The 27,525-nt window shown below is 49.3% G+C and overlaps 2 protein-coding genes and 1 long non-coding RNA gene across 4 annotated transcripts in view; 2 read left to right on the top strand and 1 right to left on the bottom strand.

Annotated features, from left to right (window-relative positions):
- Window positions 1-21,035, top strand: part of DTX4 (deltex E3 ubiquitin ligase 4) — a 43,152-nt gene extending 22,117 nt beyond the window's left edge. For both annotated transcript variants that reach the window (XM_040495054.1, XM_040495055.1), the window contains exons 5-9: window positions 1,065-1,126; window positions 2,586-2,738; window positions 6,010-6,171; window positions 11,466-11,555; window positions 17,525-21,035. In XM_040495054.1, coding sequence (XP_040350988.1) covers window positions 1,065-1,126; window positions 2,586-2,738; window positions 6,010-6,171; window positions 11,466-11,555; window positions 17,525-17,758 — 701 coding nt within the window. In that variant the 3' untranslated portion in view covers window positions 17,759-21,035. The remainder of the gene's footprint in view (window positions 1-1,064; window positions 1,127-2,585; window positions 2,739-6,009; window positions 6,172-11,465; window positions 11,556-17,524) is intronic.
- On the top strand, window positions 13,539-15,322 carry LOC121043381 (uncharacterized). Its single transcript, XR_005796819.1, has 2 exons — window positions 13,539-13,668; window positions 15,251-15,322. It is a non-coding gene; the product is annotated as an uncharacterized LOC121043381 (long non-coding RNA).
- A 907-nt stretch (window positions 21,036-21,942) lies between the features above and the next one.
- Window positions 21,943-26,316, bottom strand: MPEG1 (macrophage expressed 1). Its single transcript, XM_040495053.1, has one exon. It carries the CDS (start codon window positions 26,209-26,211, stop codon window positions 24,058-24,060), a length of 2,154 nt encoding a protein of 717 aa, XP_040350987.1. The 5' UTR covers window positions 26,212-26,316; the 3' UTR covers window positions 21,943-24,057.
- Between the last annotated feature and the right edge of the window lie 1,209 nt (window positions 26,317-27,525).

The raw sequence follows: 27,525 nt of genomic DNA, 5'->3' as shown, positions 1-27,525 counted from the left end.
CTCAATGAACAGAAGCTTCATTCTTAGAAGCGGGCTGGTGGGAAGGAAGGGCCTGCATCTTGGGTTTTGGCGGTTGCATGATCTGCTTCCTCAAACCCTTGCCCTACTTTTCTACTCCATCAAAAGTTCTCTGCTTAAATGAACTCAATTGCCCTGTTCATAGTCTGATAGGAAATGACAGGATTTCACACTTTCCCGCGCTTCCTGTGATTATTAATAGCACACGTTGGACCCTTAGCTGGAAAAGTGCTAAAGGTCTATGCGTCCATTAGCTTCTTTAATTGTCAAAGCAGCCCTTTGAGTGGGCACTCTTGCTTTGCCTGATCTCACAGGTGAGAAAATAGAAGCTGAGAGAAGCTAAGAGGGGTCCCCAGGGAGGAACTGGTCCCTTTTAAGGTTGTATCATCCTGTCTTCTGCCTTCAGACTGGGCTGCCTCCTAGAGGTCCAGCCCCCAGAGAAATTCCAGAATCGCTGCAGCCTGTCAGGATGCTTCCCTGCTGCTGGTCTCCCGCACCGTCAGCGGCCAAGGAAGCTGTGGGCATAGCTTCCTGCTTTCCCATGAAAATAAAATCACTTTGACACCACATTACAGACCGAGACAGTACTCGGCACACTGTAAAAAGCATGTGATAAGCCTACCTCATTTTTTTTTTTTTTTTAACGCGTAACAGTTTACACAGTGCTGTCTTCTGCTACCTCGCCTCATCGTTTGGGCATGCCCAGGCTCTTTGATTACACGGAAGAGAGCCCCACACCACCCATCTCAGTTAAAAAGTGGGTTTGGTGAAAACAGGCCTGGGGCGGGGTGGGGGGGGACTGTCAGGAAAAAGACTGCGGGAGGGAAAGACAGGCAGGCACACCTCCCACCTTCCCAGACACCTAGCTCCTTCCTCCTCCTGCCGATTCCCTTTCAGATTCTTAAATGTGGTTGCAGAATGAATTCCTCCCCCTGCCTGCTTTGAGCCTGGCTGCTGGCTCCCCTCTCCGCATGCCCAGCCTGATGAGGCCCTTTGATCCCTTACCTCTGTCTTGGTGGCCCACCGACCACCCTGTCCCCCCACAGGTAAAACCCCAGAGGAAGTGCTCAAGAAGTATCTGCAGAAAGTCCGGCACCCGCCAGATGAGGTGAGCACAGGGGGGAGGCAGGGCAGGGTTCACCCACAGCTTCTCCTCCGCCGGGGTTTTCCACAGGTTGCAGCAGGAGCGGATTTCTGCGTCCTGGCTGCTACAGAGCCGCTCAGAGCTGACACAGGGCTCCAAGGTTGGCGGTCTGGAGCCGCAGACCGAGGCTGCATTCTAAACCACCTTCCCGTTAACAGTCTGAATGTAGCAAAAACGGCATGACAAGCCCTGGGAACTGACGTTTATTTCTTCTTCTTCTTCTACTTATTATTATTTTTTTAAGGAGGCTTGAACTCATGACCCTGAGATCAAGAGCCGGATACTTAACCAACTGAGTCAGCCAGGCGCCCCATGGGAACTGACTTTTAAATGGGCTTGATGTAGTCTGGTGGTTCTCAGCCAGAGGGAGTTCTGCATGGGGGGGGGGGTGGGGGGGGGGGGGGGGGGGCGGGAACTGCTAATGGGCCGAGGCCAAGGGTGCTAAATAGCCACCGTGCCCAGGACAGCCCCCTCAGCGAAGAATTACCAACCCCAAATGTCAATAGTGCCAAGGTTGAGAAATCCTCTTGTAGGCTTATTGATTTATTTATCCTTAATGTTTATTTTCTTATTGAAAAAGTTTTTTCATGTTCATTTATTTTTGAGAGAGAGAGACAGAGCGTTGAGTGGGGGAGAGACAGAGGGAGAGAGAGAGACAGAATCCCAAGCAGGCTGCAGGCTCTGAGCTGTCAGCACAGAGCTTAACATGGGGCTCGAACTCATGCACTGTGAGATCGTGACCTGAGCTGAAGTTGGATGCTTAACCGACTGAGCCACCCAGGCACCCCAGTATTTATTTTATTTTTGAGGGTGGGGAGAGGGAGGGAGCATATGCAGTGAGGGAGGGGTGGCAGAGAGAGGAAGACACAGGATCCAAAGCAGGCTCCAGGCTGTCAGCACGGAGCCCCATTCAGGGCTCCGACTCACAAACGGTGAGATCATGACCTGAGCCAAAGTCAGACGCTGAGCTGACCGAGCCACCCAGGCGTGCCTCTTGTTGACTTATTTAAACAGCAGCCCTTCTGGTACACTTGAGATACAATTGCTTTGCAAACGTTCAGCTTAAATAAAGGGTCTGTCAGCAAGTGTCTGTTTCCTCCGCAAGCCATTGGAGAACACCAAGGAGGGACAGTGTCTCATCATCGCCCTAAAGGAGAGGACAGTTTTGGTGGTGAGCCCCAAGTGGCCTGTGCCACCAGCAGCGATTATTCCAGGAACTTTTCTGCTGTGTAAAGTGAGATAAACCTAGATTTCGATTCCCAAAGGCATGTCTGTATATATCCTGGTTTGTGGGTTTTCTAGAAGAGGAACAGGGACACCTCACCAGACGTCTGATCATGCGAGAATCACTGCGGAGATCCTCTGGCCTCCCAGGCTGGGCCAGCGCTGAAGGCCTCTCTGCTCTGTCCCCTCCCACCCCCAGGACTGCACCATCTGTATGGAGCGCCTCACGGCCCCCTCAGGCTACAAGGGCCTGCAGCCAACAGTCAAGCCTGACCTGGTGGGAAGGCTGTCCAGATGCGGCCACATCTACCACATCTATTGTCTGGTCGCCATGTACAACAATGGCAACAAGGTTAGTGCCAGCCTGCGGGGCTGGCCCCCGCCCGCCATGGGCCCTGGAGGAGCAAAAGCGTGAAGGCCCTGTTGGGGTGATTTGGGGTGTCTGAGAGGCACCCTGGGGGCATCAGGAGTGAGGATCTTGGCTGTTCTCAGCAGGGTCAGCGTCCACACAATTATAACGTTCGCAAAACCTGTCTTACCCAACTGCTCCCCTCCCCCATCTCTACAGTGGGTGTGATGGTCTGAGAGGTGTGGACTTCAGTCCATGAGAGTTCTTGGGGGGAAGGGGGGTTGACAGTGTGCCCATAGTGAGCGTTCATTACTCCCAGTGTGGGCAGGTTTCTAGTCCCTTCGAAGCTCACTGTTGGAGGAGGGGAAGGCTGTCTGTGATGCTCACCTGGTCCATACTGACGGCAGAGCAGTGTTCCTCCATGAAGCTGGATTCCAGGAATCTGCGAGTCTCCTTAGATGCTAACTCTCTCTTTACACTGTCCGAGCTTTTACTAAGCCACTGACATCCCTCATGTCCTTTGCTGTGCCTGGAATAACCATCACTCCCCTCTCCCCATGAATTCAAATCCTACTTGCTTCTCCAGACCCTGCTTGGATCGCAGCAGAATTTGAGGTTTCCCTGATGTCCCCAGCTTCTTACTCATCCCCTCCCCCCAAAAAGTCTGCCTTTCGTGGTCTGCTCTGTACTTCTCCTGCTGTGGGAAAGAGGAGAGGAGAGAGTCAGCAGACCCAAGCTTGAACCCTGGCTTTAGTAACTGAGTGATTGTGGGCAAGATTTTCAATCTCTCTGAGATTTCATTTTCCATCTAGAAAATGGAGATAAAACAATACCTACTTTCCAGGGCATTATTACCATTATTAGTCAAATGGATAACTCCTTGGTATTATAGGTATAATTTTTTTTCCCTTCATCTTTTTTTTTTTTTTTAATTTTTTTTTTCAACGTTTTTATTTATTTTTCGGACAGAGAGAGACAGAGCATGAACGGGGGAGGGGCAGAGAGAGAGGGAGACACAGAATCGGAAACAGGCCCCAGGCTCCGAGCCATCAGCCCAGAGCCTGACGCGGGGCTCGAACTCACGGACCGCGAGATCGTGACCTGGCTGAAGTCGGACGCTTAACCGACTGCGCCACCCAGGCACCCCTCCCTTCATCTTTATATAGCCCTGTGATTGAAGTTCCCAGAGTGCTGACCTTGGGCTGACCTTGGGACCTTTGTCTCAGAGAGCCCATGCTCAGTCACTGATGGATGATGCGGTCTGAACTGGTTTTCACTTTCCTGACCCTAGGTTAAAAGGTTTCATTGGGGCTTTGTATTTTAAGAGGTTATTTTGGATTTAAAGGGATTTTTTAGCATGTTCATTCTCTTTTTGACGACTATTTTCAAGAACAATCTAGCTCCTCTTTGCACTAATACTTTGAAGCATGCCGTTTAAAATTTTCTTCACACTGAAGAGGAAACGAAAGGACCCAGAGAGAAACGCAGTGGTTCTCCCAAGGCCATGAAGCAAGTTAAGGCCAGAGCAGAAGGTGGAACCCTGGTTCTTGGCCCCAAGCCTTGGGTTCCTGTCCCGTTGACCACATGAAGTAACCTTCTCCATTGCCCTGAATGCAAGTTACTCCTATAACATTAGTAGAGCTTGAGCTGGAGGTCCCCAAATAGCTCCACAGAGGATCGCTGTCCTCCTGAAATGGTGCAGATGTCCTGGAGAACGTCTCTCCTGCCTGTGTGACAGCCTTTTCTGCACACATGGCTCCCTGCCCACGCCTTCCTTCTCACCCACTTTCTTCTGGAAAGCCTGGGAACAAGGTCTCCTCCCAGCCGTGCAGGCCACGCCTCGCTGGGTCCCAGTGTGAAGCCAAGGCCCCTTATATATCTGCATCCAGAGTCTTGTCCTGCGCCCCAACACAGCCACTGAGCCGTGGGCTTTGTACAGACCGCTGAGGACCAAGCCCTAACTAGTGTCCAAGTCCTTTAATGGTGCTGTGCCTCAGTTTTCTTCTCTGTAAAAGGGAATAATTTTTTTTAAATACTTATTTATTTGAGGGGGAGGGAGGGGCAGAGAGGGAGGGAGACAGAGGTGGGACTTGAACTCACAAACCAGGAGATCATGACCTCAACTGCTCAGGCGCCCCAAAATGGGAACCATTTAAAACAAAAATTTTTTTTATATTTATTTATTTTTGAGAGACAGAGCACAAGTGGGGAGGGGCAGAGAGAGAAGGAGACAGAATCCAAAGCAAGCTCCAGGCTCTGAGCTGCCAGCACAGAGCCCGACGCGGGGCTCAAACTCACAAACTGTGAGATCGTGACCTGAGCTGAAGTTGGACGCTCAACCAGCTGAGCCACCCAGGCGCCCCGGGAATCATTTTTAGGGCTATTAATAAATCCTAAGGCTAATGTTCCTTTAAAGCTGATATCAGGCAAGGCCTATGTGAAACAAGACGTAAAGTCTGTTGTAAGATTTAAAACACCTTCACTAACAACTCATTCCCTCCCTTGTTGCTTGTGCAGACCTTGTCCTCAATCCTTCAAAACCAGTCCAGAGCTCTTCTTTAAGGACCATTTTCTTAACGTCAGCTTCATCTACTCGGGCACACGACACCCACTTTCTCTTTTCAGAGCAGTGGTTTCTAAACCTGTACGAGCCTTAGGGGTCATAAAAGTACTAATAACAGTTAGAGACACGACTTAGTGGTCAGCACTTCCTGTGGGTTCTCTAATTCAATCCTTCCAACAACCCAGTGAGATAGATACTATTATTTTCCTTGTTCTGTTACAAAGCCGAGACCCAGAGAGGTTAAGCGATTTGCTCCAGGTCTCCCAGCAGGTAGATGGCAGAGCTGAGAATCCAATCCAAAGTTCTCAGTCTTCACTGCTACTTTCTGTAGCGCACCCCCCCCCCCCCCCCCCATCCAGTTTGGTGGCCTGGGGTGGGGTCCAAGCATCTTTGTTTCCAGCAAGCTTCATCAGGATTGTGATGCTCAGCAGCTGGGCAGAGGCTGCTCCCTAGTGCTTTGTTGTTTGGTACTTCATGGTTCGATAATGACTCCCTGTGTATGTTCCCTGCCCGCATGGGCTGCTCTGCCTTTCAAGGATGGGGGGTCTCTCTTGCATGGCCCTTAGCATGGAGCTAATTTGTGGAATTTACTTATTTGGGTGCATTTTGTCCCCCTGGCCTTTTATCTGTCCCCTTCCAGGGTTAGGTGGGGTTAGGGGTGTGTTGCCAAAACCGTTTCCCAACCTGGCTGTTCCTGCCTTGCGCCCTCAGGACGGAAGTTTGCAGTGTCCAACCTGTAAGACCATTTATGGGGTGAAGACAGGCACCCAGCCTCCGGGGAAGATGGAGTACCACCTCATCCCTCACTCCCTGCCCGGCCACCCCGACTGCAAAACCATCCGGATCATCTACAGCATCCCTCCTGGCATTCAGGTGCTCACGAGTCAGCCACGGGCTTTTATTTACTTATTTTTTAAGTTTCAGTGTTTGCAGGCAATAGGTTTGTCTTTTTTCTTTAATGTTTATTTATTTTTGAGAGACAGAGACAGAGCACGAGGGGGGAAGGGCAGAGAGAGAGGGAGACACAGAATCCAAAGCAGGCTCCAGGCTCGAGCTGTCAGCACAGAGCCCGATGCGGGGCTCGAACCCACGAACTGTGAGATCATGACCTGAGCCGAAGTTGGACACTTAACTAACTAAGCTGTACAGGTGCCCCGGCAATATGTTTGTCTTAATCTGTTCAGGCTGCTGCAAGAAAATATCACAGACTGGGTAGCTTTTAAACAACAGAAAGTTATTTCCCACAGTTCTGGAGGCTGGGAAGTCCAAGCTCAAGGTGCTGGCAGATTCACTATCTGGTAAGCCCCTGCTTCCTCGGTCATGGACATCTTTATGCTGTGTCCTCATGGCAGAAGGGGTGAGGGAGCTCTCTGGGGTCTCTCTTACGAGGGCACTAATCCCATTCATGAGGGCTCACCTTCATGACCTTATCACCCACCCAAGACCCAACCTCCAAATACCATCATCTTGGGGGTTAGATTTCAACTTGTTAATTTCCGAGGGATACAGACTCTCAGTTTATAGCAGTCCATTACTTCTTGTACTTCTTGCTTGCAAAATACATTCTGTTCCAATAGTCCCCAAAGTCTCAACTCATTACAGCATCAACTTTAAAGTCTAAATCCGAGGACTCACCTACATACCATCTAAATCAGAGGTGGGAGAGACCCCCATGTACAAGTTCCTCTCCAGCTGGGACTCCTTGAAACTGAACGGGTTATGTGGTGGGGCCCTCGTGAACAGGATGGGTGCCCTTGTAAAAGAGCCCCCGGAGAGCCCCCGCATCCCTTCCCGAATCGAGGCCACAGGGAGAAGACAGCAGTCTATGAACCAGGAAGTGGGCGCCCACCCGACACTGGATCTGCTGGTACCTTGGACTTCCCAGCCTCCAGAACTGTGAGAAATAGATCTCTGTTGTTTAAGCCACCCAGTCTGTGGTGTCTCATTACAGCAGCCGGAGAGAAATAAGATAATTTTATACTGTGAAAAGTTTCCTTTTCTCCGTCCACCCGGTTTCACCTCCTGCCCCCACGTTCCACCATTGTTCTTACCTTCTTACGTGTCCCCCAGGATTCTCCGTGCATGTGCAGCAAAGACTGTTTGCACCTCTCCCATTGGTACACAGAGGGGGACAGTTTAGACATTGTTCTGCACCATGGATTTTCAATTAACAATATAGTTTGTAGATCTTCCCATGTTGGTATAGAGGGAGCTTCTTCGTTCCTTCTTGGCTCTGGGTGAGAATCCATAGTATATGTGCACCCTAATTTATATTCAGCAGTCTCCACTTGATGGGCATATGGATTGCTTCCAATCTTTTTACTACAACAAATAATACTGTAACAGATAACCTTGTATGCATGTGAGTATATCTGTAGAATAATTTTCCAGAAGTAGAATTTCTTTGTCAAATGATATTTGCATTTATAATTCGATAGATGTCCCTTGGCTTTGATTTTTGTGGGCATTTCTTTCCTCTTTTGATTCTTTGAAAGACAGCCCTAAGGAACAAATTGAACTTTATTCCTGACAGTAAATACAAATGTGCCCCTTCCTTCACACATTGAAGATTTTTTAACTGATCTAGGATTCATTTATTTGGCAACTATTTATCAGTGCACCCTTCCTTCCTCCCTCCTCCTTGCCTTCTTCCATTTTGTCTCTTATTTAACAAACATTGGAGGATGGATTATGGGCCAGGCATGTTCTAGGTGCTGGAGAAGCAAAAGTGAGCAAAGCAGACACAGTCTTTTCTCCTCGGAGGCCCCCATTCTAGCGGGATGAGGAAGTCAATGCCCAGATACATAAGCAAGGTATTGCCAGCTAGTGATAAGAGATGTGGCAGAAATAAACCGGAGCAGGTGAGATAGTCTGTAAAATAATTTAAAGAAAAATATGGTTATTCCTGGAGGGACTTACCAGCCAGTCAGAGAAAATAAGTCTACATCACCGAACTATAGAACACAACATAATGTGCACCATAGATAAACGCTGTGGGGGGTCAGGGGGGCAACACAAGAGGTCTTCAAAGTCTGAAGACACTTGGGTTCTGAATCCTGGCTGACTCTGTATTGGCTGGGACTTTGGACAACCACCAGACCTCTCTGAGCTCGGTTTCTTTTTTCTTTTTTTAATTTTTTTTAACGTTTAGTTTTGAGAGACAGAGAAAGACAGAGCCTGAGCGGGGGAGGGGCAGACAGAGAGGGGGTACATAGAATCTGAAGCAGGCTCCAGGCTCCAAGCTGTCAGCACAGAGCCCAATGCGTGGCTCGAACTCATAAACCATGAGATCGTGACCTGAGCCAAAGCTGGATGCTTAACCAGCTGAGCCACCCGGGTGCCCCTTGGTTTTTTCATCCCTACAGCTGGGAACCTCCTGTGCAGGGGGCTTTGTAAGAATGGGAGTGAACATTTGTATGTGCATGCTGTGGTATTGGGCACGGTGGTCAGGGGCTCAGTGCCCGGTGACTGGCATTATGTGAGCAAGCTACTTGTCCGGGTAAAGAAGAAGAGGGCTTATGTCTGTCTGTCTGGGAGGGTCTGAGGAGACTTTCTGGTGCAGGGCACCAGTAGTTGAACCTTGAGAGCCATAAAGAAATGGAGGAGAAGGTTTTTAGTGGGAGGACACAGCAGAGTAGTGGCAGAGAGGAAGCAGGGGTGTTGGTGGGCCACAAGGAAGAGTTTAATTTGGGTACTTGCGACGGTGGGGGATGGGAGGAGGGTGCTTGAAGGAGCAGAGAGTGAAGGAGGACTGTGGGCAGGCCATGGAAGGACGCCAGCATGGTGAGGGCTGCAGCTTTATTTGTCAGGCTTTGTTTGTCCAGCTCACTGCTGGACGCGACCAGCATTTTGGGAAGTTGTGTAGTTGGGACTGCACTTTGGGAAGGTCAGCCTGGCGGAGGAGTGAGGGGTGACCTGATAGACCAGTTAGGAGACCATTCTGGTCATGGGGCCTGAACAAGGAGGGTGCGGAGGATGAGGGAGAGGGAGATGTGGTTGGAGGTGGGGGCAGCTGCGACCTTCTGGAATGACTGGAGGCAGCCAGTTGGGATGGTAGGGACAAGACTGACAATATGGGAGTCGGGGAGTCGGGAGAGACAGCCGGTGTCTGATCCCTGGTGAGAAGTAGGGCACAGATCAGGGCGGGGCAACCATTTTGCAGGAGATTCTTTTCCCAGCCTCTGGGACTAAAGAATGGAGAGCCAGCACGGGGGTTGAGGGGGTGGGAGGGGTGGTGTTGAGGGGCCGCTTGCTGCCTGTGTAGACGCCATGGATCACGGATCGTCCAGGAAAACTCAAGCTTACACCAAGGGAAATGCATCTCTCTGCAGTCAGTGCAGCCACTCTGTAGACCACCCCTTGCGAGTCAGTAGCAGGACCCCTCAGTGCTGTGTCCGTCCCTGTCCCTGGAGACTCCAGAGACCACAAGGGCTTGGGGTTTCCAAGAGGAATCGAGAACTTGGAGTTCTGCCTTCACTTCAGAGAACGAGTCTCCAATCTAGAGGAGGCAGAGTCGTGACTGCTCCACTTGGCGACGTGCAGGGAGCACACAGCCTCCTGGAGTCAGCGCCAGGCGGGTGTCTGTGTTGCAGACGGGCAAGTCCCAGGAGGGTGAGGCGCGGGCAGAGCCGTGCTGGGAATCATCTCTGGAGTTGGGCAGTCTGGCTTACAAACAGCTGTGGCCGTGAGCGTGTTGTAAATGTGCTTTGATTTCATGGGACTATGAAATTCAGAACTGTCACGTCCTGCGTCTCCAAGAAGACGTTGTTACCTCTCTCAGCCCAGGGGTATATTTCCCTTCTCCTGTATTGCGCTTAAGATGTTCAATTTGGAAAGGATAGATGATCTTGAGCCATGCTATTAAAAATCTTTTTAAATCACAGGATTTAAAACTCAGTTTGGGAGGGATGGGTGCCTGGGTAAGTTCAGTTAGTTAAGTGTCTGACTCTTGGTTTCAGCTCAGGTCATGATCTCGCAGTTCCAGAGTTTGAGCCCTGCATCAGGCTCTGCACTGACACGCAGGGTCTGCTTGGGATTTTCTCTCTCTCTCTGACCCTCCCCTGCTCTCCCTCTCTCTCTCTCAAAATAAATAAATAAACTTCTAAAAAATCAGTCTGGAACCACCATCCACTATAAGAAAAAAATGAAAAGTCTGTGTTTTCTTATAGTTTCTTCATTCATTCATGCACTCATTCACTCCTTGACTCATTTTTTTCAGCCACGGCACAGTTACCATTTGTGTGAGAGCTTGTGCTAGGAGCTGCATGGAATTATCAATATTAGATTGGCTTCATCTAAAAGGGATTTTTTAAATGGCTCCACAGACCCTCAGGGGGTCAGGGATGCTCAGAAATTATAGACAAACATTTCTGTTTGGAGTGGGAAGGGGTTGGGGTGGGGGATAGATGCATTGGTTCTGGGAGAAAAATCCCTCACTTTTCATGAGCTTCTCAAGGGGGCCTGTGGATCCTGATTAGGAAGCCTGGCTTCTGGCTAAATTCTGCATCAGTTTCTGTCCCTGCTTGCTTGCTGAATTGGGGTATCCGTGCACCCCCGAGTTCACTGCAGCATTATTCACAATAGCCAAGACCCTACATGCACCTCAGTGGATGAATGGATAAAGATGACTCCAAGGCTCCTGGCTCAGAGGCACTTTTGTTATTCTGAGTACTTTAGAGGGAAAAAGTTCATCATGTGCCTCAGGAAGCCTGGGCTTAAATTTTGGCAAAGCCATTGACATTGGAGAAGCCCTGTAACCTCTCTAGGCTGAAGTTTTCCTCTTTTGTAAAACAAAAGAGCCCGTGGCCAGAGCCCTCCCGGGTGATGATGATGATGATGAACGTTTACTGAGCTCTTACTGTGCACTGCGGTGCCAAGCTCACTTTAGCCTTCACACTCTCCCCATTCGATGGATGGGGGAACCCACACCCCAAGAGAGGGCTCCAGCTGACACATCGGGAGGTGGCCGCTCTGGGTCCAAACGCAGGTCTAACGACTCCAAAACAGGCGGGAAACCACTGCTATCACTGCTTTGGGATCTGTTCTCTGTCCAGACGCTTTGACCGTTATTATTGTCATCATTATTTGAATTAGTCACGCATGGTCTGCACCCCTTCATTAAAAACATCTTGAAAAATGCCCTTCGCTGACTTCCTTTCTGCTTTCAGGGGCCGGAACACCCGAATCCTGGGAAGAGTTTCAGCGCCCGTGGCTTCCCAAGACATTGTTACCTTCCAGACAGCGAGAAAGGGAGAAAAGTAAGAATGGGGGTTTGGGGGGCTGGGGGGTAGGATTTGCTTCTGTGTCAGGGCCCCAAGTTTTGCTTCCTGCTGTGCACAGGCTAAAGAGCTGAGTCTCTTTTTACCACAGATGCACATGGTAACAAGGTCATATTTGAGTCAACTGTAGGTTAAGGTGGGGACGGTTAGAATGTTTTCTTTTGCAGGATAGTTGGGGCAGGGCTTTTTCCTCTCCTGGATAGCACTGGCAATAATTTATCTATTTTAGGATCCTTTCCCAGGGGCCTTTGCTGCTTAGCAGATGGTCCTGGGACCAGCACCAGTGACAACACCTAGAAGCTTGGTGTTGAGATCAGGGAAGGTTTTGAAAATCCAATCATTTTCTGGCCTTAGCCACAGAAAAATGAACATAAAGATTTTATTCTAATTTTACAATTCGTAGAACCACTGAAGCCCAAACCTCGGGGCACCTGGGTGGCTTAGTTGGTTAAGCATCCGGCTTCGGCTCAGGTCATGATTTCATGACTTCGTGGGTTCAAGCCCCGCATTGGGATCCCTTCTTGGGATTCTCTGTCTGTCTGTCTCTCTCTCTCTACCCCTCCCCCACTTGCACTCTCTCTGTCTCTCTTAAAATGGGTAAATACACTTTTTTAAAAATGCAGAACCTTAGAAACTCCTTCATTTTAACAAGATCCCAGGTGATCTGACAGTACATTAAAGCTTCAGAGGCACTGCTCCAGGGCAGGGATCCTAATCTGTGGGAGATTACCTTTTTTCTTTTCTTTTAATGTACTTCTGTATTCTATGACTTTCCCAAAAGACGGAGGGAAAAATCATTGGGATTCTGGATCCCCAGTGATTCATGGTTCAAGCTTCAGTGGTTCTATGAATTGTAAAATTAGAATGAAAATCTTTATGTTCATTTTTCTGTGGCTAAGGCCAGAAAACGATTGGATTTCCAAACCTTCCCTTATCTCAAAAAGGAAAAGAACCATTGATCTAAGGGGGTGTCATGCCCCTTTTTGTGGGGTGCAGTGCTGGACCGGAAGTGGGTTTTAGCTAGCTTTCTCTAGGTCCTGCTGGGTAACAACCTTGGTCTCAGAGGCTGACATCAACAAATGCTGACTCTCATGCACTGTGCATGCCAGTGGCTGTGGCTTGTTTGGCTGCTATGAGTCCACTCTGTCTGCTCCGTGGGGCTCTGTGTCCTGGAATCCAGGCTGAAGGAACAGCCTTTCTGTGGTCTCTGCCCTTCTCTGTGCTCTCTTCCTCTGGAAGGGAGCAGAGGAGCAAGAGAGAATCCGAGTGGAATAGTGCGAACCCACTACAGCTGCTGCTGGAAGCTTGTCGCTCCTACTCACCTTTCACAGGCCCCAGCAAGTCATGAACACCACACAAGGAACGGGGTCATGAACTGCCTACAAGGCAGCCCCTTGGGTCACATGGCAAAGGGCATGGGTGTTCTGTTACAGAGGAGGAAGCAGATCATGCGGAACAATGAGAAAATCAACCACATGGTGAAGATGTACCCAGTGCAGGGTCCTCAGATTAGAAGTCAGGACCAGTCCTGACCCTGAGCCCTGAGCAAGCCATATTTCTGTGCCTGAGCCCCAGCTCTACAGTCCCAACCGCTGGCTAAACATGTCTGCTGTGAAGTCCTACTGCTAAAACTTGAATCTTCTTGCCAAGAGCTGCTCCCCCTCTCTTCCAGGCCTCCCTCCTCTTGTTAATGACATACCCAGAATCCCTGGGACCCATATTGGACACAGTAGTCTCCTTGGACTCTCTCTCTGAGCCACCACCCCACTGGCTTGTTTCCCAGTGAACTGCCCGCCAAACCACGTGACTCCTTTTCTAATCCTGCCATACCCACCTAGTAAATACATTTTTTTTTTTTAAGTTTATCTGTTTATTTGGAGAGAGAGAAAGAGCATGAGCAGGGGGAGGGGCAGAGAGAAAGGGAAAGAGAGAGAATCCCGAGCAGCCTTTACACTGTCAGCACAGAGCCCGACACGGGGCCTGATCTCACAAACCATGAGATCATGACCTGAGCTGACATCAAGAGTCTGATGCTTAACCCGCTGAGCCACCAGGGGCCCCATAAATACTTTCATCTTTTACCTGCCACCAGGTTAAGTATCTTTTTTTTTTTTTTAATTTTATTTTTAAATGTACATCCAAATTAGTTAGCAAATAGTGCAACAATGATTTCAGGAGTAGGTTCCCTATTGCCCCTTACCCAATTAACCCATCCCCCATCCCACAACCCCTCCAGTAACCCTCTGTTTGTTCTCCATATTTAAGAATCTCTTATGTTTTGTCCCCCTCCCTGTTTTTCTATTCTTTTTGCTTCCCTTCCCTTATGTTCATCTGTTCTGTTAACAACATAGTTTTTATTTATTTATTTATTTATTTATTTTATTTATATATGAAGTTTATTGTCAAATTTGTTTCCATACAACACCCAGTGCTCATCCCAACAGGTGCCCTCCTCAATACCCATCACCCACCCTCTCCTCCCTCCCACCCCCCATGGGTTCCTGTTAAGTTTCTCAGGATCCACATAAGAGTGAAACCATATGGTATCTGTCTTTCTCTGTATGGCTTATTTCACTTAGCATCACACTCTCCAGTTCCATCCACGTTGCTACAAAAGGCCATATTTCATTTTTTCTCATTGCCACGTAGTATTCCATTGTGTATATAAACCACAATGTCTTTATCCATTCATCAGTTGATGGACATTTAGACTCTTTCCATAATTTGGCTATTGTTGAGAGTGCTGCTATGAACATTGGGGTACAAGTGCCCCTATGCATCAGTACTCCTGTGTCCCTTGGATAAATTCCTAGCAGTGCTATTGCTGGGTCATAGGGTAGGTCTATTTTTAATTTTCTGAGGAACCTCCACACTGCTTTCCAGAGCGGCTGCACCAATTTGCATTCCCACCAACAGTGCAAGAGGGTTCCATTTCTCCACATCCTCTCCAGCATCTATAGTCTCCTGATTTGTTCATTTTGGCCACTCTGACTGGCGTGAGGTGATACCTGAGTGTGGTTTTGATTTGTATTTCCCTGATGAGGAGCGACGCTGAACATCTTTTCATGTGCCTGTTGGCCATCCGGATGTCTTCTTTAGAGAAGTGTCTATTCATGTTTTCTGCCCATTTCTTCACTGGGTTATTTGCTTTTCGGGTGTGGAGTTTGGTGAGCTCTTTATAGATTTTGGATACTAGCCCTTTGTCCGATATGTCATTTGCAAATATCTTTTCCCATTCCGTCGGTTGCCTTTTAGTTTTGTTGGTTGTTTCCTTTGCTGTGCAGAAGCTTTTTATCTTCATAAGGTCCCAGTAATTCACTTTTGCTTTTAATTCCCTTGCCTTTGGGGATGTGTCGAGTAAGAGATTGCTACGGCTGAGGTCAGAGAGGTCTTTTCCTGCTTTCTCCTCTAAGGTTTTGATGGTTTCCTGTCTCACATTCAGGTCCTTTATCCATTTTGAGTTTATTTTTGTGAATGGTGTGAGAAAGTGGTCTAGTTTCAGCCTTCTGCATGTTGCTGTCCAGTTCTCCCAGCACCATTTGTTAAAGAGACTGTCTTTTTTCCATTGGATGTTCTTTCCTGCTTTGTCAAAGATGAGTTGGCCATACGTTCGTGGGTCTAGTTCTGGGGTTTCTATTCTATTCCATTGGTCTATGTGTCTGTTTTTGTGCCAGGTTAAGTATCTTAAAGTACAGTTTCTACCACCAAACTTTTTTGTTGAAAAGAAATAAGGTAGAAAAAAACCCAAAAAATTGTTCTGATATCTTTCCCTTCCTTCTTTACAAAGTACGATCTTCTCAGCTTGGCATTCAAGACCTACTATGGTGGGGGTCTGAACCTTCCCCTCTCACTAATTCCTCACCTTTATCCTTCACGTCTGCTGGTCTGGGACCTTAACCTTGGGCTCTTGCACAGTGAGGTAATAAGAGCCTGGGCTTTGGAGACAAACTGGCCTGGGTTCGAGTCCTACTTTAGCAATTTACCAGATGTGGGGACTGGCATAAAGATGAACATTCTGAGGTCTTAGTTTCTGGATCCATATAACAGTGGTTATAATTTCTATCTGTGTGGACAGGATGTTGTTAAGAATTAAGTGAAAGTAGCATTTGTAAAATGCCCAGCATGGTGACAGCTGTTGTTATAATTACACATGCCTTGGCTCATATTCATTTACTGTGTCTACATGTCCTTTTCTATTAATGGACAGCTGGCCCTTAAACAACTCAGGGGTTAGAGGTGCTGACCTCTATCCTCCCAAAGCTGATATCCACATATAACTTTGACTTCCCCAAAACTTAACCACTAACAGTCTACTGTTGACCAGAAGCCTTGCCGATAACATAGGCAGCCAGTTAACACGTATTTTGTATGTTGTGTGTATGATATACTGTATTCTTACAATAAAGTAAGCTAGGCAAAAGAAAATATTATTAGGAAAATCATAAGTATCATACTGTGAAAATATTTATATTTTATATTTTTATGTATTATATATATTATATTTTATATTATACTGTAAAAAAAAGACCACGTGTAGTGCACCTGCACAGTTCAAACTCGTGTTGTTCAGGGTCAGCTGTATCTCCCCCCTCCTCTCCGACAGTTCAGAAGCATCTTTCCCCATGAATTCTGAATGGATCCACATCTGAGAGTCAACAGAGTAGTAACTCAGACCACGGACTGTAAGTTCAGGCAGTCCTGAAGTCTAGGCCCTCTGCCATGTACTAGCTGGACGAACAGGGCAAGTCTTTATCTTCTGAGCTTCTTCATGTGTAGAAAGGAGATAAGGAGAATACCTGTCTTGTCGAGTTGTTGTCACTGGTACGTGACCCAGTGCTTGCTATGTAGTAAGTAAACCCTCGGGGGAGGGTCGATCGTATCTCTACCATGTGCCATTACTTCATGTTGGTATTACCACTCTTTTTTTTTTTTATTTTTTTATTAAAAAAAAAAATTTTTTTCAACGTTTATTTATTTTTGGGACAGAGAGACACAGAGCATGAACGGGGGAGGGGCAGAGAGAGAGGGAGGCACAGAATCAGAAACAGGCTCCAGGCTCTGAGCCGTCAGCCCAGAGCCCGACGCGGGGCTCGAACTCACGGACCGCGAGATCCTGACCTGGCTGAAGTCGGACGCTTAACCGACTGCACCACCCAGGTGCCCCGGTATTACCACTCTTACAGTTCCCCACCTCCAGCCCACAGCGTGTCGACGGTCATTCTTTTTTGAATCCAGGTCACTTTTATCGGCCGTCTTCATGCTGGGTAGGGTGTGAGGCCCTTGTCTTGCTCCGCAGCCATTTTTTAAAAATTTAGCTGAATGAGAACACTCTTCAAGCCCGAACACCTCTCTGGGCCTCACCTATGAAATAGAGACAATAGTAGCCCCCGCCAGATCTGCCTCCGTGTGTGGTTATGAGGACCAGGTGAGTAAATGAATGTGAAATGGCCTGGCAGAGGTCACCCCACTTCAACCATGTCACCGGAGAGCTCTGCCACACCACTAGCTGAGGGTGCACTAATGCCGCATTCGGGCGGTGGAGGGAATGGCGGACACGCTTCAGAAGCTCTGGGATCGCGAGTGCCTCGAATTCCTAGATCCTGTCTTTTAGCCAGGCTGCTGTAGCTAACATCTGTTGAGGTGTGGGTGCCAGGCACTGCTATGAAAGCTCGTACCATTTAGCAGATCAGAGCGTTGCCATTTTGTAAGTAAGGAAATTAAGGCCCAGAGAGGGGACAGAATATGCCCAAGGTCACACGGTTGGTGACAGACCCAAGACTTTACCTTGCGGCTCCCTGACTCCACCCCCAAATTCTTTCTATTCACTGTGCCGCTGGGGGCATCATGACGCCAGAAGACATGGACCCTTGGGAAGACCCTACCATCAAGACATAGTTTCTGACCAACACTGAATGGCTGCCTTTGGTCTCCTGCCTCCCCTCGCTCAGGTGCTGAAGCTGCTGCTTGTGGCCTGGGATCGCCGCCTCATCTTTGCCATCGGTACCTCCAGCACCACCGGCGAGTCAGACACCGTCATCTGGAACGAGGTCCACCACAAGACAGAGTTTGGCTCTAATCTCACGGGTCACGGCTACCCAGATGCCAATTACCTGGATAATGTGCTGGCTGAGCTGGCTGCCCAGGGCATTTCCGAGGACAGCACTACCCAGGAGAAGGACTGAGCTGGAGGGTCTCTGAGCCAGGAGGGGCCGCGGGGACCACAGGGCAGGAAGTGGGAGAATCGAGGTGGAAGTTGGTGCCATGCCCTCCCAATCCCCTCATTTCCCGCTCTGTCCTATCCCCATTCCCCATCCCTCCTGGCCACAGCGGGGAGGGAGATGAATAAGGCGATGTCATTCATAAACCTCACCCACCACAAAGGGGACATGGGATGAGGGCCATCCTCGGTCTGTTCCCATGGAGTTTTCGGTGCTGGGTAGGCAAGAACCCCCCCCCCCCCCGGCCCCCCTGAGTAGGGGCACGGTCAGCACACTTAGGGTATGGACAGAGCGTGGGCACTCCATACCTTGGCCTTGTGAAGCCTGAGGTTCAATGCCTCAGCTGGCTTCTTGCTGCTTCCACTCTGCTTTGAGAGCGGAGTTTCTGCTTTTCTCTCCTCCTCTGGAGGCGAGGAGCTCTCACTGTGCAAGATTGGGGGGCAAAGGGGTGAACCGCTAAATTGCTGTGACATCAGATGTCGATGCCTCGGTGTTCAGCGAGGAAGCACTTCTCACCAAGAGGGTCAGAGAAGCAAAGGCTTCTGGGAGCACACTCGGCTCTCAGAATAGTCCTTGGCCTCTCTGGGCCCTCCCTCCTCACATCTTCGACCTGTCCAAAGAGGCATCTGGTTCTCTTGTGCGGATGGACGGACTCTGGGATTCCTCTCTGGGTTGGCATCCCATGATGTTTCCAGCCCCTCTCTGATCAGACCAGAGTCTGCATCCCACTTAGCATCTGAACTGTCCTCAGGGAGAGGAGCCCATAGCCTTCTTCCCAACTCATCCCAGACCAGCTCAAAGATTCCATGAGTTTCATCAAGTCACTGTGAGTAGAGCCCAGGCTGGGTTCTGTGCCATCTATGTATGCGCATATGTGTGTGTGTGTGCGCGTGAGTGTGCACCACTGGGCCAGGTTGGTGGACAGTCCCATCCTGTTCTCCCATTCTGTTTTGCAAACTGTCAAACTCCAGCTCTGATGGGGCTCAAACAGCCAGGCTGCGGTTCCTTGACTTTCTTCACCCTTTGCCAACCCATTTCCACAGTAAACTTGGACCCAAATGGTAACAATCATGCATCTTTCTAGATGCCCCCAGGGAACAGTGCTTGGGGAGATGTGTCAGGTGAGGACTGGACTGACCCCTTTTTATATCTCTTTCAAGACCGTATCTAAACCAGTCTATCCGGTCATGTTTCTATGAGGGCTTCGATCTGTCTCCATGCACGTTTGCTAATCAGAGCCCAGAGGGGGCTGGGCCCCTCATCTATTACAGATTGACCTAGAGCATGGAGGCAGACTTTTTAGCTCATTCCCAACAGGGTTGGGACCACATCATGGTCCAGTCCAACCTGCATTTGGGTTGTGTCCCAAGACTCTGTCTATCCCCTCCCCAATATTCCTCTTGCTTTTCACTTCCCTTAAGGAATGAATTGGGGGTTAGGGAGGAGAGAAGGGGGATCAAGAAAGGAAACCCAATTCCCCCTTTGAAAGTGGGTTCTTTGAACTATGTGTTTGGGGGAAGTTCCTCTGGATACTAATTTGAATTTATATACCTCATGTTTTGGGGGTTTGACGTATATATATCCATATATATTTCATAATATTTGGAAGGTTTTTGATGCTAGAAAAATGGAAACAAAAGAACCTTCAAAAATGGTACTTAAGTTAGAACCTGAAGCCAGGCTTTCCTGAGAGCTGGCTCCGTGGCCGCTGGCTGTTTGCCTGAAGCCATTTTGACATTGGTGTGGCCAGTGGATGCGCCTGAGTGTCGCCCAGTTCCTTGGGAGGTGCTGGTGCTGGGCCTTTCCTTATTCTCTGAATGGCTGTCGGGTTGCTGACTGGCTCCAGCAGAGGGAGCTCTGACGAGAGGAATCCTTCCTGACAACTCCGCTCTCAGGTCAGCCGGCCACCATCTTCTCTCACCAGCGGACCAGGAGATTGGGCCTGAGTCCACTGCACCACAGGGCACAGTTTCCTGCCAGTCGGGAGGAAACACTTGAACTCAACGGAAGAGACATGGCTGAGGCATTTAATATCCGACCCCCCCCCCCCCCCCCCCCGGCCCCTTTGCCAGGCCCCCCTGTCCCAGAGGCCATCGAAGAGCCTCACTGCACCCCTAGTACCATCTCTGCCCTTCAGCACCTGGGTCAAGTGTCTGCTGAGCTTCTCACCCACAGGGATGAGGAAACAGACCGAGGGGCAGTGGGTAGAAACACACAGCTGTGGAGCAGGAGGTGGGGAAAGAAGGCAAATGAGGTTTGACAACTGGCCATGGCAGCGGGGACAGGCTGATTTCCCTGCCTCGGGCAGAAGGTATGGGTGGGGAAGGGGACAGCCGAGAAAAGAAGGAAGGGACTCAGAGAATGGATAGGCAGGCAGGCGGTGTGCCAGGGGTAATACCACTTCGAGGGTAAGTCTTAATGCCTTCAAGACCTTACCCCTAGGATGCCGACCGTGTCTGGACCCCTCGTTCTTTTCCTCCCTGCGGATGCTCAACAGGGGGTACCTCCTCCTTGTGCTGCCCTTCGGTGGGACTTTCTGGGCAGAAGGATCTTGAATTTCCTTTTAACGCTGTGCCAAGCAAGGCGGGGGGCAGGGGGGAGGCAGCCCTTTGCCCTTTGTGCCAGCCTAGAAAGGCACAGTCTCAGGCACAGTGAGCACCCTGCCAGCGGAGGTACTGAGCACCGGTCCCTGGGACACGGGACGTTTCCCCACCAATGTTGTTCCTGCTCTGTTCCCTGGGTTGCACAGGAAACCCCATGCCTTGCCTGTCATGGCCGGACCACCAGCTGCCTGGTTTTCCCCTTCCTGAGTCTCCAGGGATGACAAATGGGATTGCAGACAAACTCTGTCAGATGCCTGTCCCTTAGAGGTCAATTGTGTATATGTGGTTGTGCGTGCCTTTGTGTTTCATACCCTTTCTCCTGCCCTTTTGTAGAACTTGGACTTTCTCTGTGGTTTTACACTTGGTCAAAAGTACTTATCCTGGTATTGCACTGTCGTGTGCATGAGAGGGGAGGGAGGAGACCCCGCGTGGTACAGGAAGGGGCCTGTCCCCTATCCTTGTCCGTGGTCACTGGCATTTGCGTGGGGGTTTTCTGGGAGAGGGAAGGTGAATGCCCTAATGTAAAAACTAACCGATGTGTTGTGAAGTCCTTGGTGTTGCTCTGTGAGAGGACATCGCCACCTGGTGCTCATGAGGTGTATGTGCAGAACAATAAATGGCAAATGAACAACCACAAATTGCTGTTCCCCTTCTGCTTTTTGTAGGTCAGGGCGCCTATGAGGCATTTGGGGCACCTCTCCGAGTCTGGGAGCAACCACAAGTCCTTCCACTGATGGGGGCAGGGGATTCCCTTCTTTCTCGGCAGCCCCCCCATATCTTTTCCACCCACACATTTGACCAAGGGACCTGACCTGACGGCTTGTTCCTCTCAAGAAAGAGACCGCATGGCAGGGGAAATGCAAGCGAATCTGTGGGGGAAGGACCGGCTTAAAAAACATGAATGTTTGCTTTTTACAGTGCCCTCCGCCCAATATAGCATAGGTTTCAATAGTTGACAGGCTGTTGTGTGTCAAATACATGTGTAGTATTAATCATCCTGATGCTCACACAGACACAAACACAAAACGCAAACACAAAGCTGCCTTTGTCACCCACATGTGTCTCTATTTCTGAGAGTCTGGGGAGTGTGGTTTGGGTGGAAGCCGGGGTGAGCCTTCCCGCAGCGCCCAGTCTGAGCTCACAGATCAGGAAAACAGAGCCTGTGAACTCCCCTCTCCAGGTGCTGACTTGGCAAAAGGATGATTGCAAACTGCAAAGCCCTGCGTTCTCATTTCCTGTGGATGAGCAGCCGGACAGTGTTCCTTAGGTCCACATTAAAAAAAAAAAAAAATTTTTTTTTTTAATGTTTACTTATTTCTGAGAGACAGAGCATGAGTGAAGGAGGGGCAGAGAGAGAGGGAGACACAGAATCCGAAGTGGGCTCCAGGCTCTGAGCTGTCAGCACAGAGCCCGACGCGGGGCTCGAACTCACAAACCATGAGATGACCTGAGCCAAAGTCAGTTTCTCAACCAACTGAGCCACCCAGGCGCCCCTAGGTCCACATTTTTAATGCATGGTTATGTGCAACTCTGTGAGAAACAGAAGTTTGTGAAGAACTTTTATTTCCAAGGGCAGTTAGCGCAAAGTCTGGCAGCCTGTAGCTGGACCGTTGTCTCTCAGGCTCCGTAATCTTCAAGGGGTTCATGGGGAATTTGCAGAAAAGTGGTTAGCTCAGCTGAAATTTACCCACAAAACACCCAGAGGTTTAAGAGAATATTTTAATGCTTAAGAGGCAGGGTTCAGAGAAGAGGATGTAGAAATCAGTGCCTGTGGCTGGCGGTGGGGGGTGGGGGGGCAGGGCTCACCTTCTGTGATTCGCTTGATATTCACAGTGGGAGGCAGACAAGGAACCTCCTTCCCATCTTCCCACAGGCTGGGATCTTCAGGCTCCTCAGGACTTATGTGAACCTAAGCTCTCGACTGTGAATGTTGAGGTGAGGACAGATTATCCTTCATGGAAATGAGCTCATTAATGACATTGGATTTGGTGAAGAGTTGTGTAACTATTAAAAAGGTTGTGGAGGAGGGGCTGGCTCTGTCAGTAGAGCACGTGACCCTTGGTCTCAGCATCATGAGTTGGAGTCCCACATTGAGGGTAGAGTTTACTTAATAAAAAAGAAAATTAGAAAAAAGATGTTGCAGAGAAGTATTAATAGACTCACCCTATTCATTATAATTCAGTAAGATTGGTATTACAATTGGGCAAAGCCCCAAATGCCAGGTAACAGGCATGCATCCCTCTAGATGCCTGAGGGAAGTCAGCCTGGGACTGAAATACATGTGTCACAGAGGGTGCTGGGTGCCTTTTTTTTGCTTCATTTAAAAACAGGGATTTGATCATATCAGTCCCTTTTCTGCTGGAAAAACAAAAAACAAAAAACAAAGGTAGGATACATAATTGGTACTTTCTACTCTGTTTTGGTTTTAGGGAGGAAATAATACTTGGGTGTGGGCTTACTTTGACTTTTTTGCATTTTTCCTTATCTCCCACCCCTAGAGAAATGCAGACTTTTTGTTGGAATGTGGTGTGTGTGTGTGTGTGTGTGTGCGTGTCTATGGCTCTGTGTGTGTTTGGGGTGTGTGTGTTTGGGGGACTTGGGAGTGGGGTTGTGTTTGGGGTGTGTGTGTGTGCTAGGAGGCCGGGGGAGGGGGGTTGTGGAGGTATGTGCACGTGTGTATTTGGGGATGTGTACCCGTGATACAAGGACAGGAAGGGGAAGGACCACTCATGGAAAAAGAAAGGACGGTACTCTGGTAACAGAGGCTGAGAAAATGGAACGCTTGTGTTACCCAAATCTGCAGCTCCATAAGCCAGGTAGGTGGTTATGGGTAAGAATTCCAGTTACCCTGAGCACCAGGATCGTTTCCAATTTTCACCCTTTCTTTCTTCATGCCTTTTCTCCAAACCATCCCTTCTCCCTTGACCTCCTAATAGAAGATTATAAGTTAACATCTGTTTTTGAGGACTTCATGACACTAGTCTGAAGGCCAAGAGTGGTCTGGTCGGAGTAAGTCTGAATTGTGGTTGGAAAGTTGGAAAACATGGACTTAGGAGAGACAACATCTTTCTGTTTAGATACAGTTGTAAGGACCCAGTCCATCAGTACAGAGCCCTCTATGCTGAAAATGAGAGGCCACATGGGACCTCCTGGGTCTTCCAGGGGATCATTCAGCCTCCAGGAGCATGAAATCCAGAGAGATTAAAAACAAAACAAAAAAACCAAAACAGAACAGAGGGAGGGTAACACGTACAGGCAGAAATTCTTATAGCTCGTGAATTGGAAACTGTGGCTGACCTCAGATTAAACGCATGGTCTCCAAATCCAAATATTAACATGCTCCCTCCTCTCTTTTCACATATATTCAGATGAAGATAATCCATGATGCACACAGAGAAAAGACACCCTCTTTGTGTTTTAGCCCCTACCCCTGATGACTTTTGCTTAAAAAGTCACATGTGCTCTCCTCCCCCACCCCAACCCCTGTCCACAGAGCTCTCTGTTCATTTCCTGGCCCAGGGCCCTAAGGAAGTCACATAGTTATACCTGCCTTTTGTTGCACCTGCTGCTGCAGTCCTCAGGCAGAAGTGGAGAAAGAAGGAAGGAGAGGCATGCTTGTGGTTCTGGCCAGAGATGAGAGAAATGTTTCCTGGGAGAAATTTAGGCTGGACTCTGCTCCTGCTCTCGGTCGGGGACATCTCCAGGTGCTGCCGTGCCCGCAGCCAAACTCTGCGTCTCGTCCTCCAATGCCTGGTATCCCCTCTTCTTGTATTTCCGGGTGCCGTAGATGGCCAGGGTGACGGTGGCTGCCAGGGCAGCAGTGACTGCCACTGTGACCCCAGCTGCCGCCCCTCCCGACAGACCGCTGCTGTCCCCATGGATGACCCTCATGGCCCTGCGTAGCTCTAACGGCTCCCCCAGCCTCCACTGGTGGGTCTGGGAATCCTTAATCCAGGAGCTTGCAGTCTCGCTATTGGTCACCATGACAGTGTTGGTGGCAGCCTGACTCATGAGGGGTGGCCTGGTGTAAGGTGGGAGTCTGGCAGGGGGCAGAGACCCTCCTGTGAACAGCCCAGCCTTGACACAGTAGGACACTTGGCACCCATCACTGATGAGGGCGAGATGTTGGCTGAAGCCCCCGGGACACTTTCTTAGAGAAGGTGACTCTAAATCTCCGGATATGGCAGCATTCACCAAGGGGTTCCCCACTGCACAGCTGAAGAACCCGCCAAAGGGGACTGAAAACCTATAGCCCAACTCATAGTCCTGAGAGGCACATACCTTGAGATTTTCAAAAAGTCTCAGTGGAAAATAGCCAGCAGGGCACGACTGTGCATTCGTCAAAGGGTTTATGCTCTTACCACTGAAGAGGCCCCCGAAAAGCAGTCCTGAGTTTTCTGGTATCTGCCCACTGGCCACACACCAAAAAGCCCTAAATTCAGCCTTTGCCACGCGGAACACATCTTCGCACACAGTCTTGCAGAATATGAGGAGGGTGCACTTCCTCAGACACTCCAGGTGGTTGTAACCCTCCTCATGGATCTGGGACAGCAGGTGGACTGGGGAGTAGCCAGAGGGGCATGAGAAATCACCAGTGAGCGGATTCTTCTGCTCCAGGTTTTGGCAGAGTTGGACAAACTCCTTCCCAGAGAGCTGGGTGCATTCTTGATAAACTCCTCCGAAGGAGAAATTGGTCATTTTTCCCTCGCAAGAGCCATCGTCAGTGTTGGCCTGGAAATTGAAGTTGGGTGAATTGACATCTGTGCACCCAGGGTAGGTGTTGAATGTGTAATAGTGTCTCACGGCAGCCTCCACCGTCCTCGACAGCTTCTTCACGAGCGGCCCCGGCAACTCGGGCAGCATGTTGGGGGTGATGAAGAAATGCAGAGGCAGGCCGGCACGGTCGATGGCCACCAGGTGGTTAGTGATGCCCTGCTGCCAGGCCTGGAGGGTGATGCCTGGGTAAAAAGGAAGCCCTCCGATGCTCTGCACCATGGAGTTGGTTCGGTTGGAGAGGTAGCTCTTGGTGAGGGTGTTCTGCGAAGTGTAGTTCTCCTCAAATTTGAAGTTCACAATGTTCTGGAAGGCAGCACCGGCGGACGCGGTCAGGGCAGTACGGCTGCTCAGGCTGTCCTGCAGGAACGAGGCTCTGATGTGGTCCTCCTGGATGAGAGCAGCCCCAGCATCCATGCTGGTGATGACGTGGGTGCCGTAGTTGAGGACCAGCAGTTCTGCCAGGTAGGTGGCCATCCGTGTCTGGTTGTTCTCCAGACGGTCACAGATGTCCATGAGCTCCTTCTTAAAGCCCCAGCTGAGTTCTGAAGCCGGGTTGATTTTGACTGTGTAGATCAGGTTTCTCACCTGCACCCGGGTGGTTATGGCTTGGTCTTTCACTTGAAGGGTCTTCATCTTCTGGAAATCAGAGGAGAACTTGCCGTTGACCTTGGAATAAAGGGAGATCTCCAGGTTGATGGAGTAGGAGGTGCTGCTCTGGTAATTCACCCAGGACTCCAGGACTTCGGAGTTCATCTCCAGATTGGTCTGTTTCTGGGCGATGCTGATGACTTGGTCGGGGATGATGTACTGTCCATCCTCCGTGGTCCTGCAGCTCCTGTAAGTCAGGTCCATCACCCGTCCCATGTCCACATTCCGCAGGTTATCCCAGCCACCTCCCGGTAAGACTTCCAGAACAGGTAGTTTTAAGGTATTCTTGCATTTTTGAAATCTGGTCTCATCTGTCTCACCCAGAGACTTATCCGTTTTAGCCCATGCTACCAGTGCCCACAAGAGGATAGCACCTCTGAGGCTGTTCATGGCTCAGAAGCCCCGGCCACACGCCAGCCCTAAGGAGCGGCCAGCGAGCTTGGTGCAAACCGAACAGATGGGAAAGAAGGCAGTTGCTGAAACAAAACACATACAGCAGCTCCCCTAAAGCCACCAGTTCCTCTTTGGGCTGATCTAATTGCAAAATGGGGAAATGAGAATCAAATGGAATACTAAGGTCCATCAGGACTTTGAGAAAATCATGTTGTCCTAGCTTTATCCTTACCAGTTAACCACCCTCACTGCCCCCCACAGCCCCCAGCCCCAGGCTGATTACTCTGCAGCCACGGTGGGTTCTCAGAAAAAGTGTGACCGCATGTCTTAGTGCTTCCTCCATGGGAGATTTCCGGCTTTGAAAGAAAGCTCTCGTTTTGCTTTTTGCTCACTCTCTTGATGTTTTAGTTTCCTGAACTGCTCTCCCCTGGGACTCCAATACTAGTTCCCTTTTACTGTAAATGCAGAGGTGAATGGTAGCATCATCCTCGCTGAGACACACTGCCTCCGCCTTACCTAGGCAAGTAGCTGTAGGTCAAGGCTGAGGGCTGGGTTTCCCATTCACCTGAGGGTAAAGGCAATTCACACACAAGAAAAGACTGAAAATCTTGGACACAAGGACTGTGGAGTTCTACTGTTACAAGCCTAATAGTATAGGCTTTGGAGGTGCTATTTCCTGAAGCAGAGCTGAAGGGACCTGAAGCGGATTCCGTGAACCTCAGTCTGCATCGTCCTCAGCATTCAGAGTGAAGGCAAGTGGTCCCCACACTGTGTTGTTTCCTTTCAGGTAGAAATGTTAAAACAAAGAGAAAATCTATACTATAATCTAGATTTTGACCTATCAAAAGCAGACAGTGGCCAAGAAACATATGTGCATGTATTTACACACTTCTACATCCTCTGTGTGTGTATCGTTAGCAATAAGTTGGTACCTGTTGTTATAGTTTTACTTTTTTGTTCTGCTGTTAAGTTCATGTGCTCAGTATAGGTGCATAAAAAAGAATGTGGCTCTTTATTACTCATTTTTTAAAGCAACAATTCATTCATTCTATCATTAGGAGAACATAATTTCATGAATTTCCTTTTGTGTGCTAATACTATGTCTGTTAGACTCCATACTTTGGAACAGTGTTTCCAGACCCACTGATCTGGTAGCAGGATTAATCGAAGCCCAGCTCCATTACTTCTTTGAGACCAGTAAGGTGCCTCTTAGCACATTCAGTGGTAGCCAAAGGATCCAAGGGAACTAAGGAAGCTCACAATTGTACCCTCGTGGCCCCCAAAATCATATCACAAACCAGATGCAGTGCT

Source organism: Herpailurus yagouaroundi, unplaced genomic scaffold, assembly GCF_014898765.1.
Source record: "Herpailurus yagouaroundi ecotype Mexico unplaced genomic scaffold, PumYag 187, whole genome shotgun sequence".
NCBI classification, from domain to species: domain Eukaryota; kingdom Metazoa; phylum Chordata; class Mammalia; order Carnivora; family Felidae; genus Herpailurus; species Herpailurus yagouaroundi.
Note: the sequence above shows the minus strand (reverse complement) of the source record. Positions and strands in the feature narration are given on the sequence as shown.

Bases quoted from the DNA above. Each gene is read 5' to 3' on its own strand.
- MPEG1 (XM_040495053.1), bottom strand. From the start codon at position 26,211: ATGAACAGCCTCAGAGGTGCTATCCTCTTGTGGGCACTGGTAGCATGG.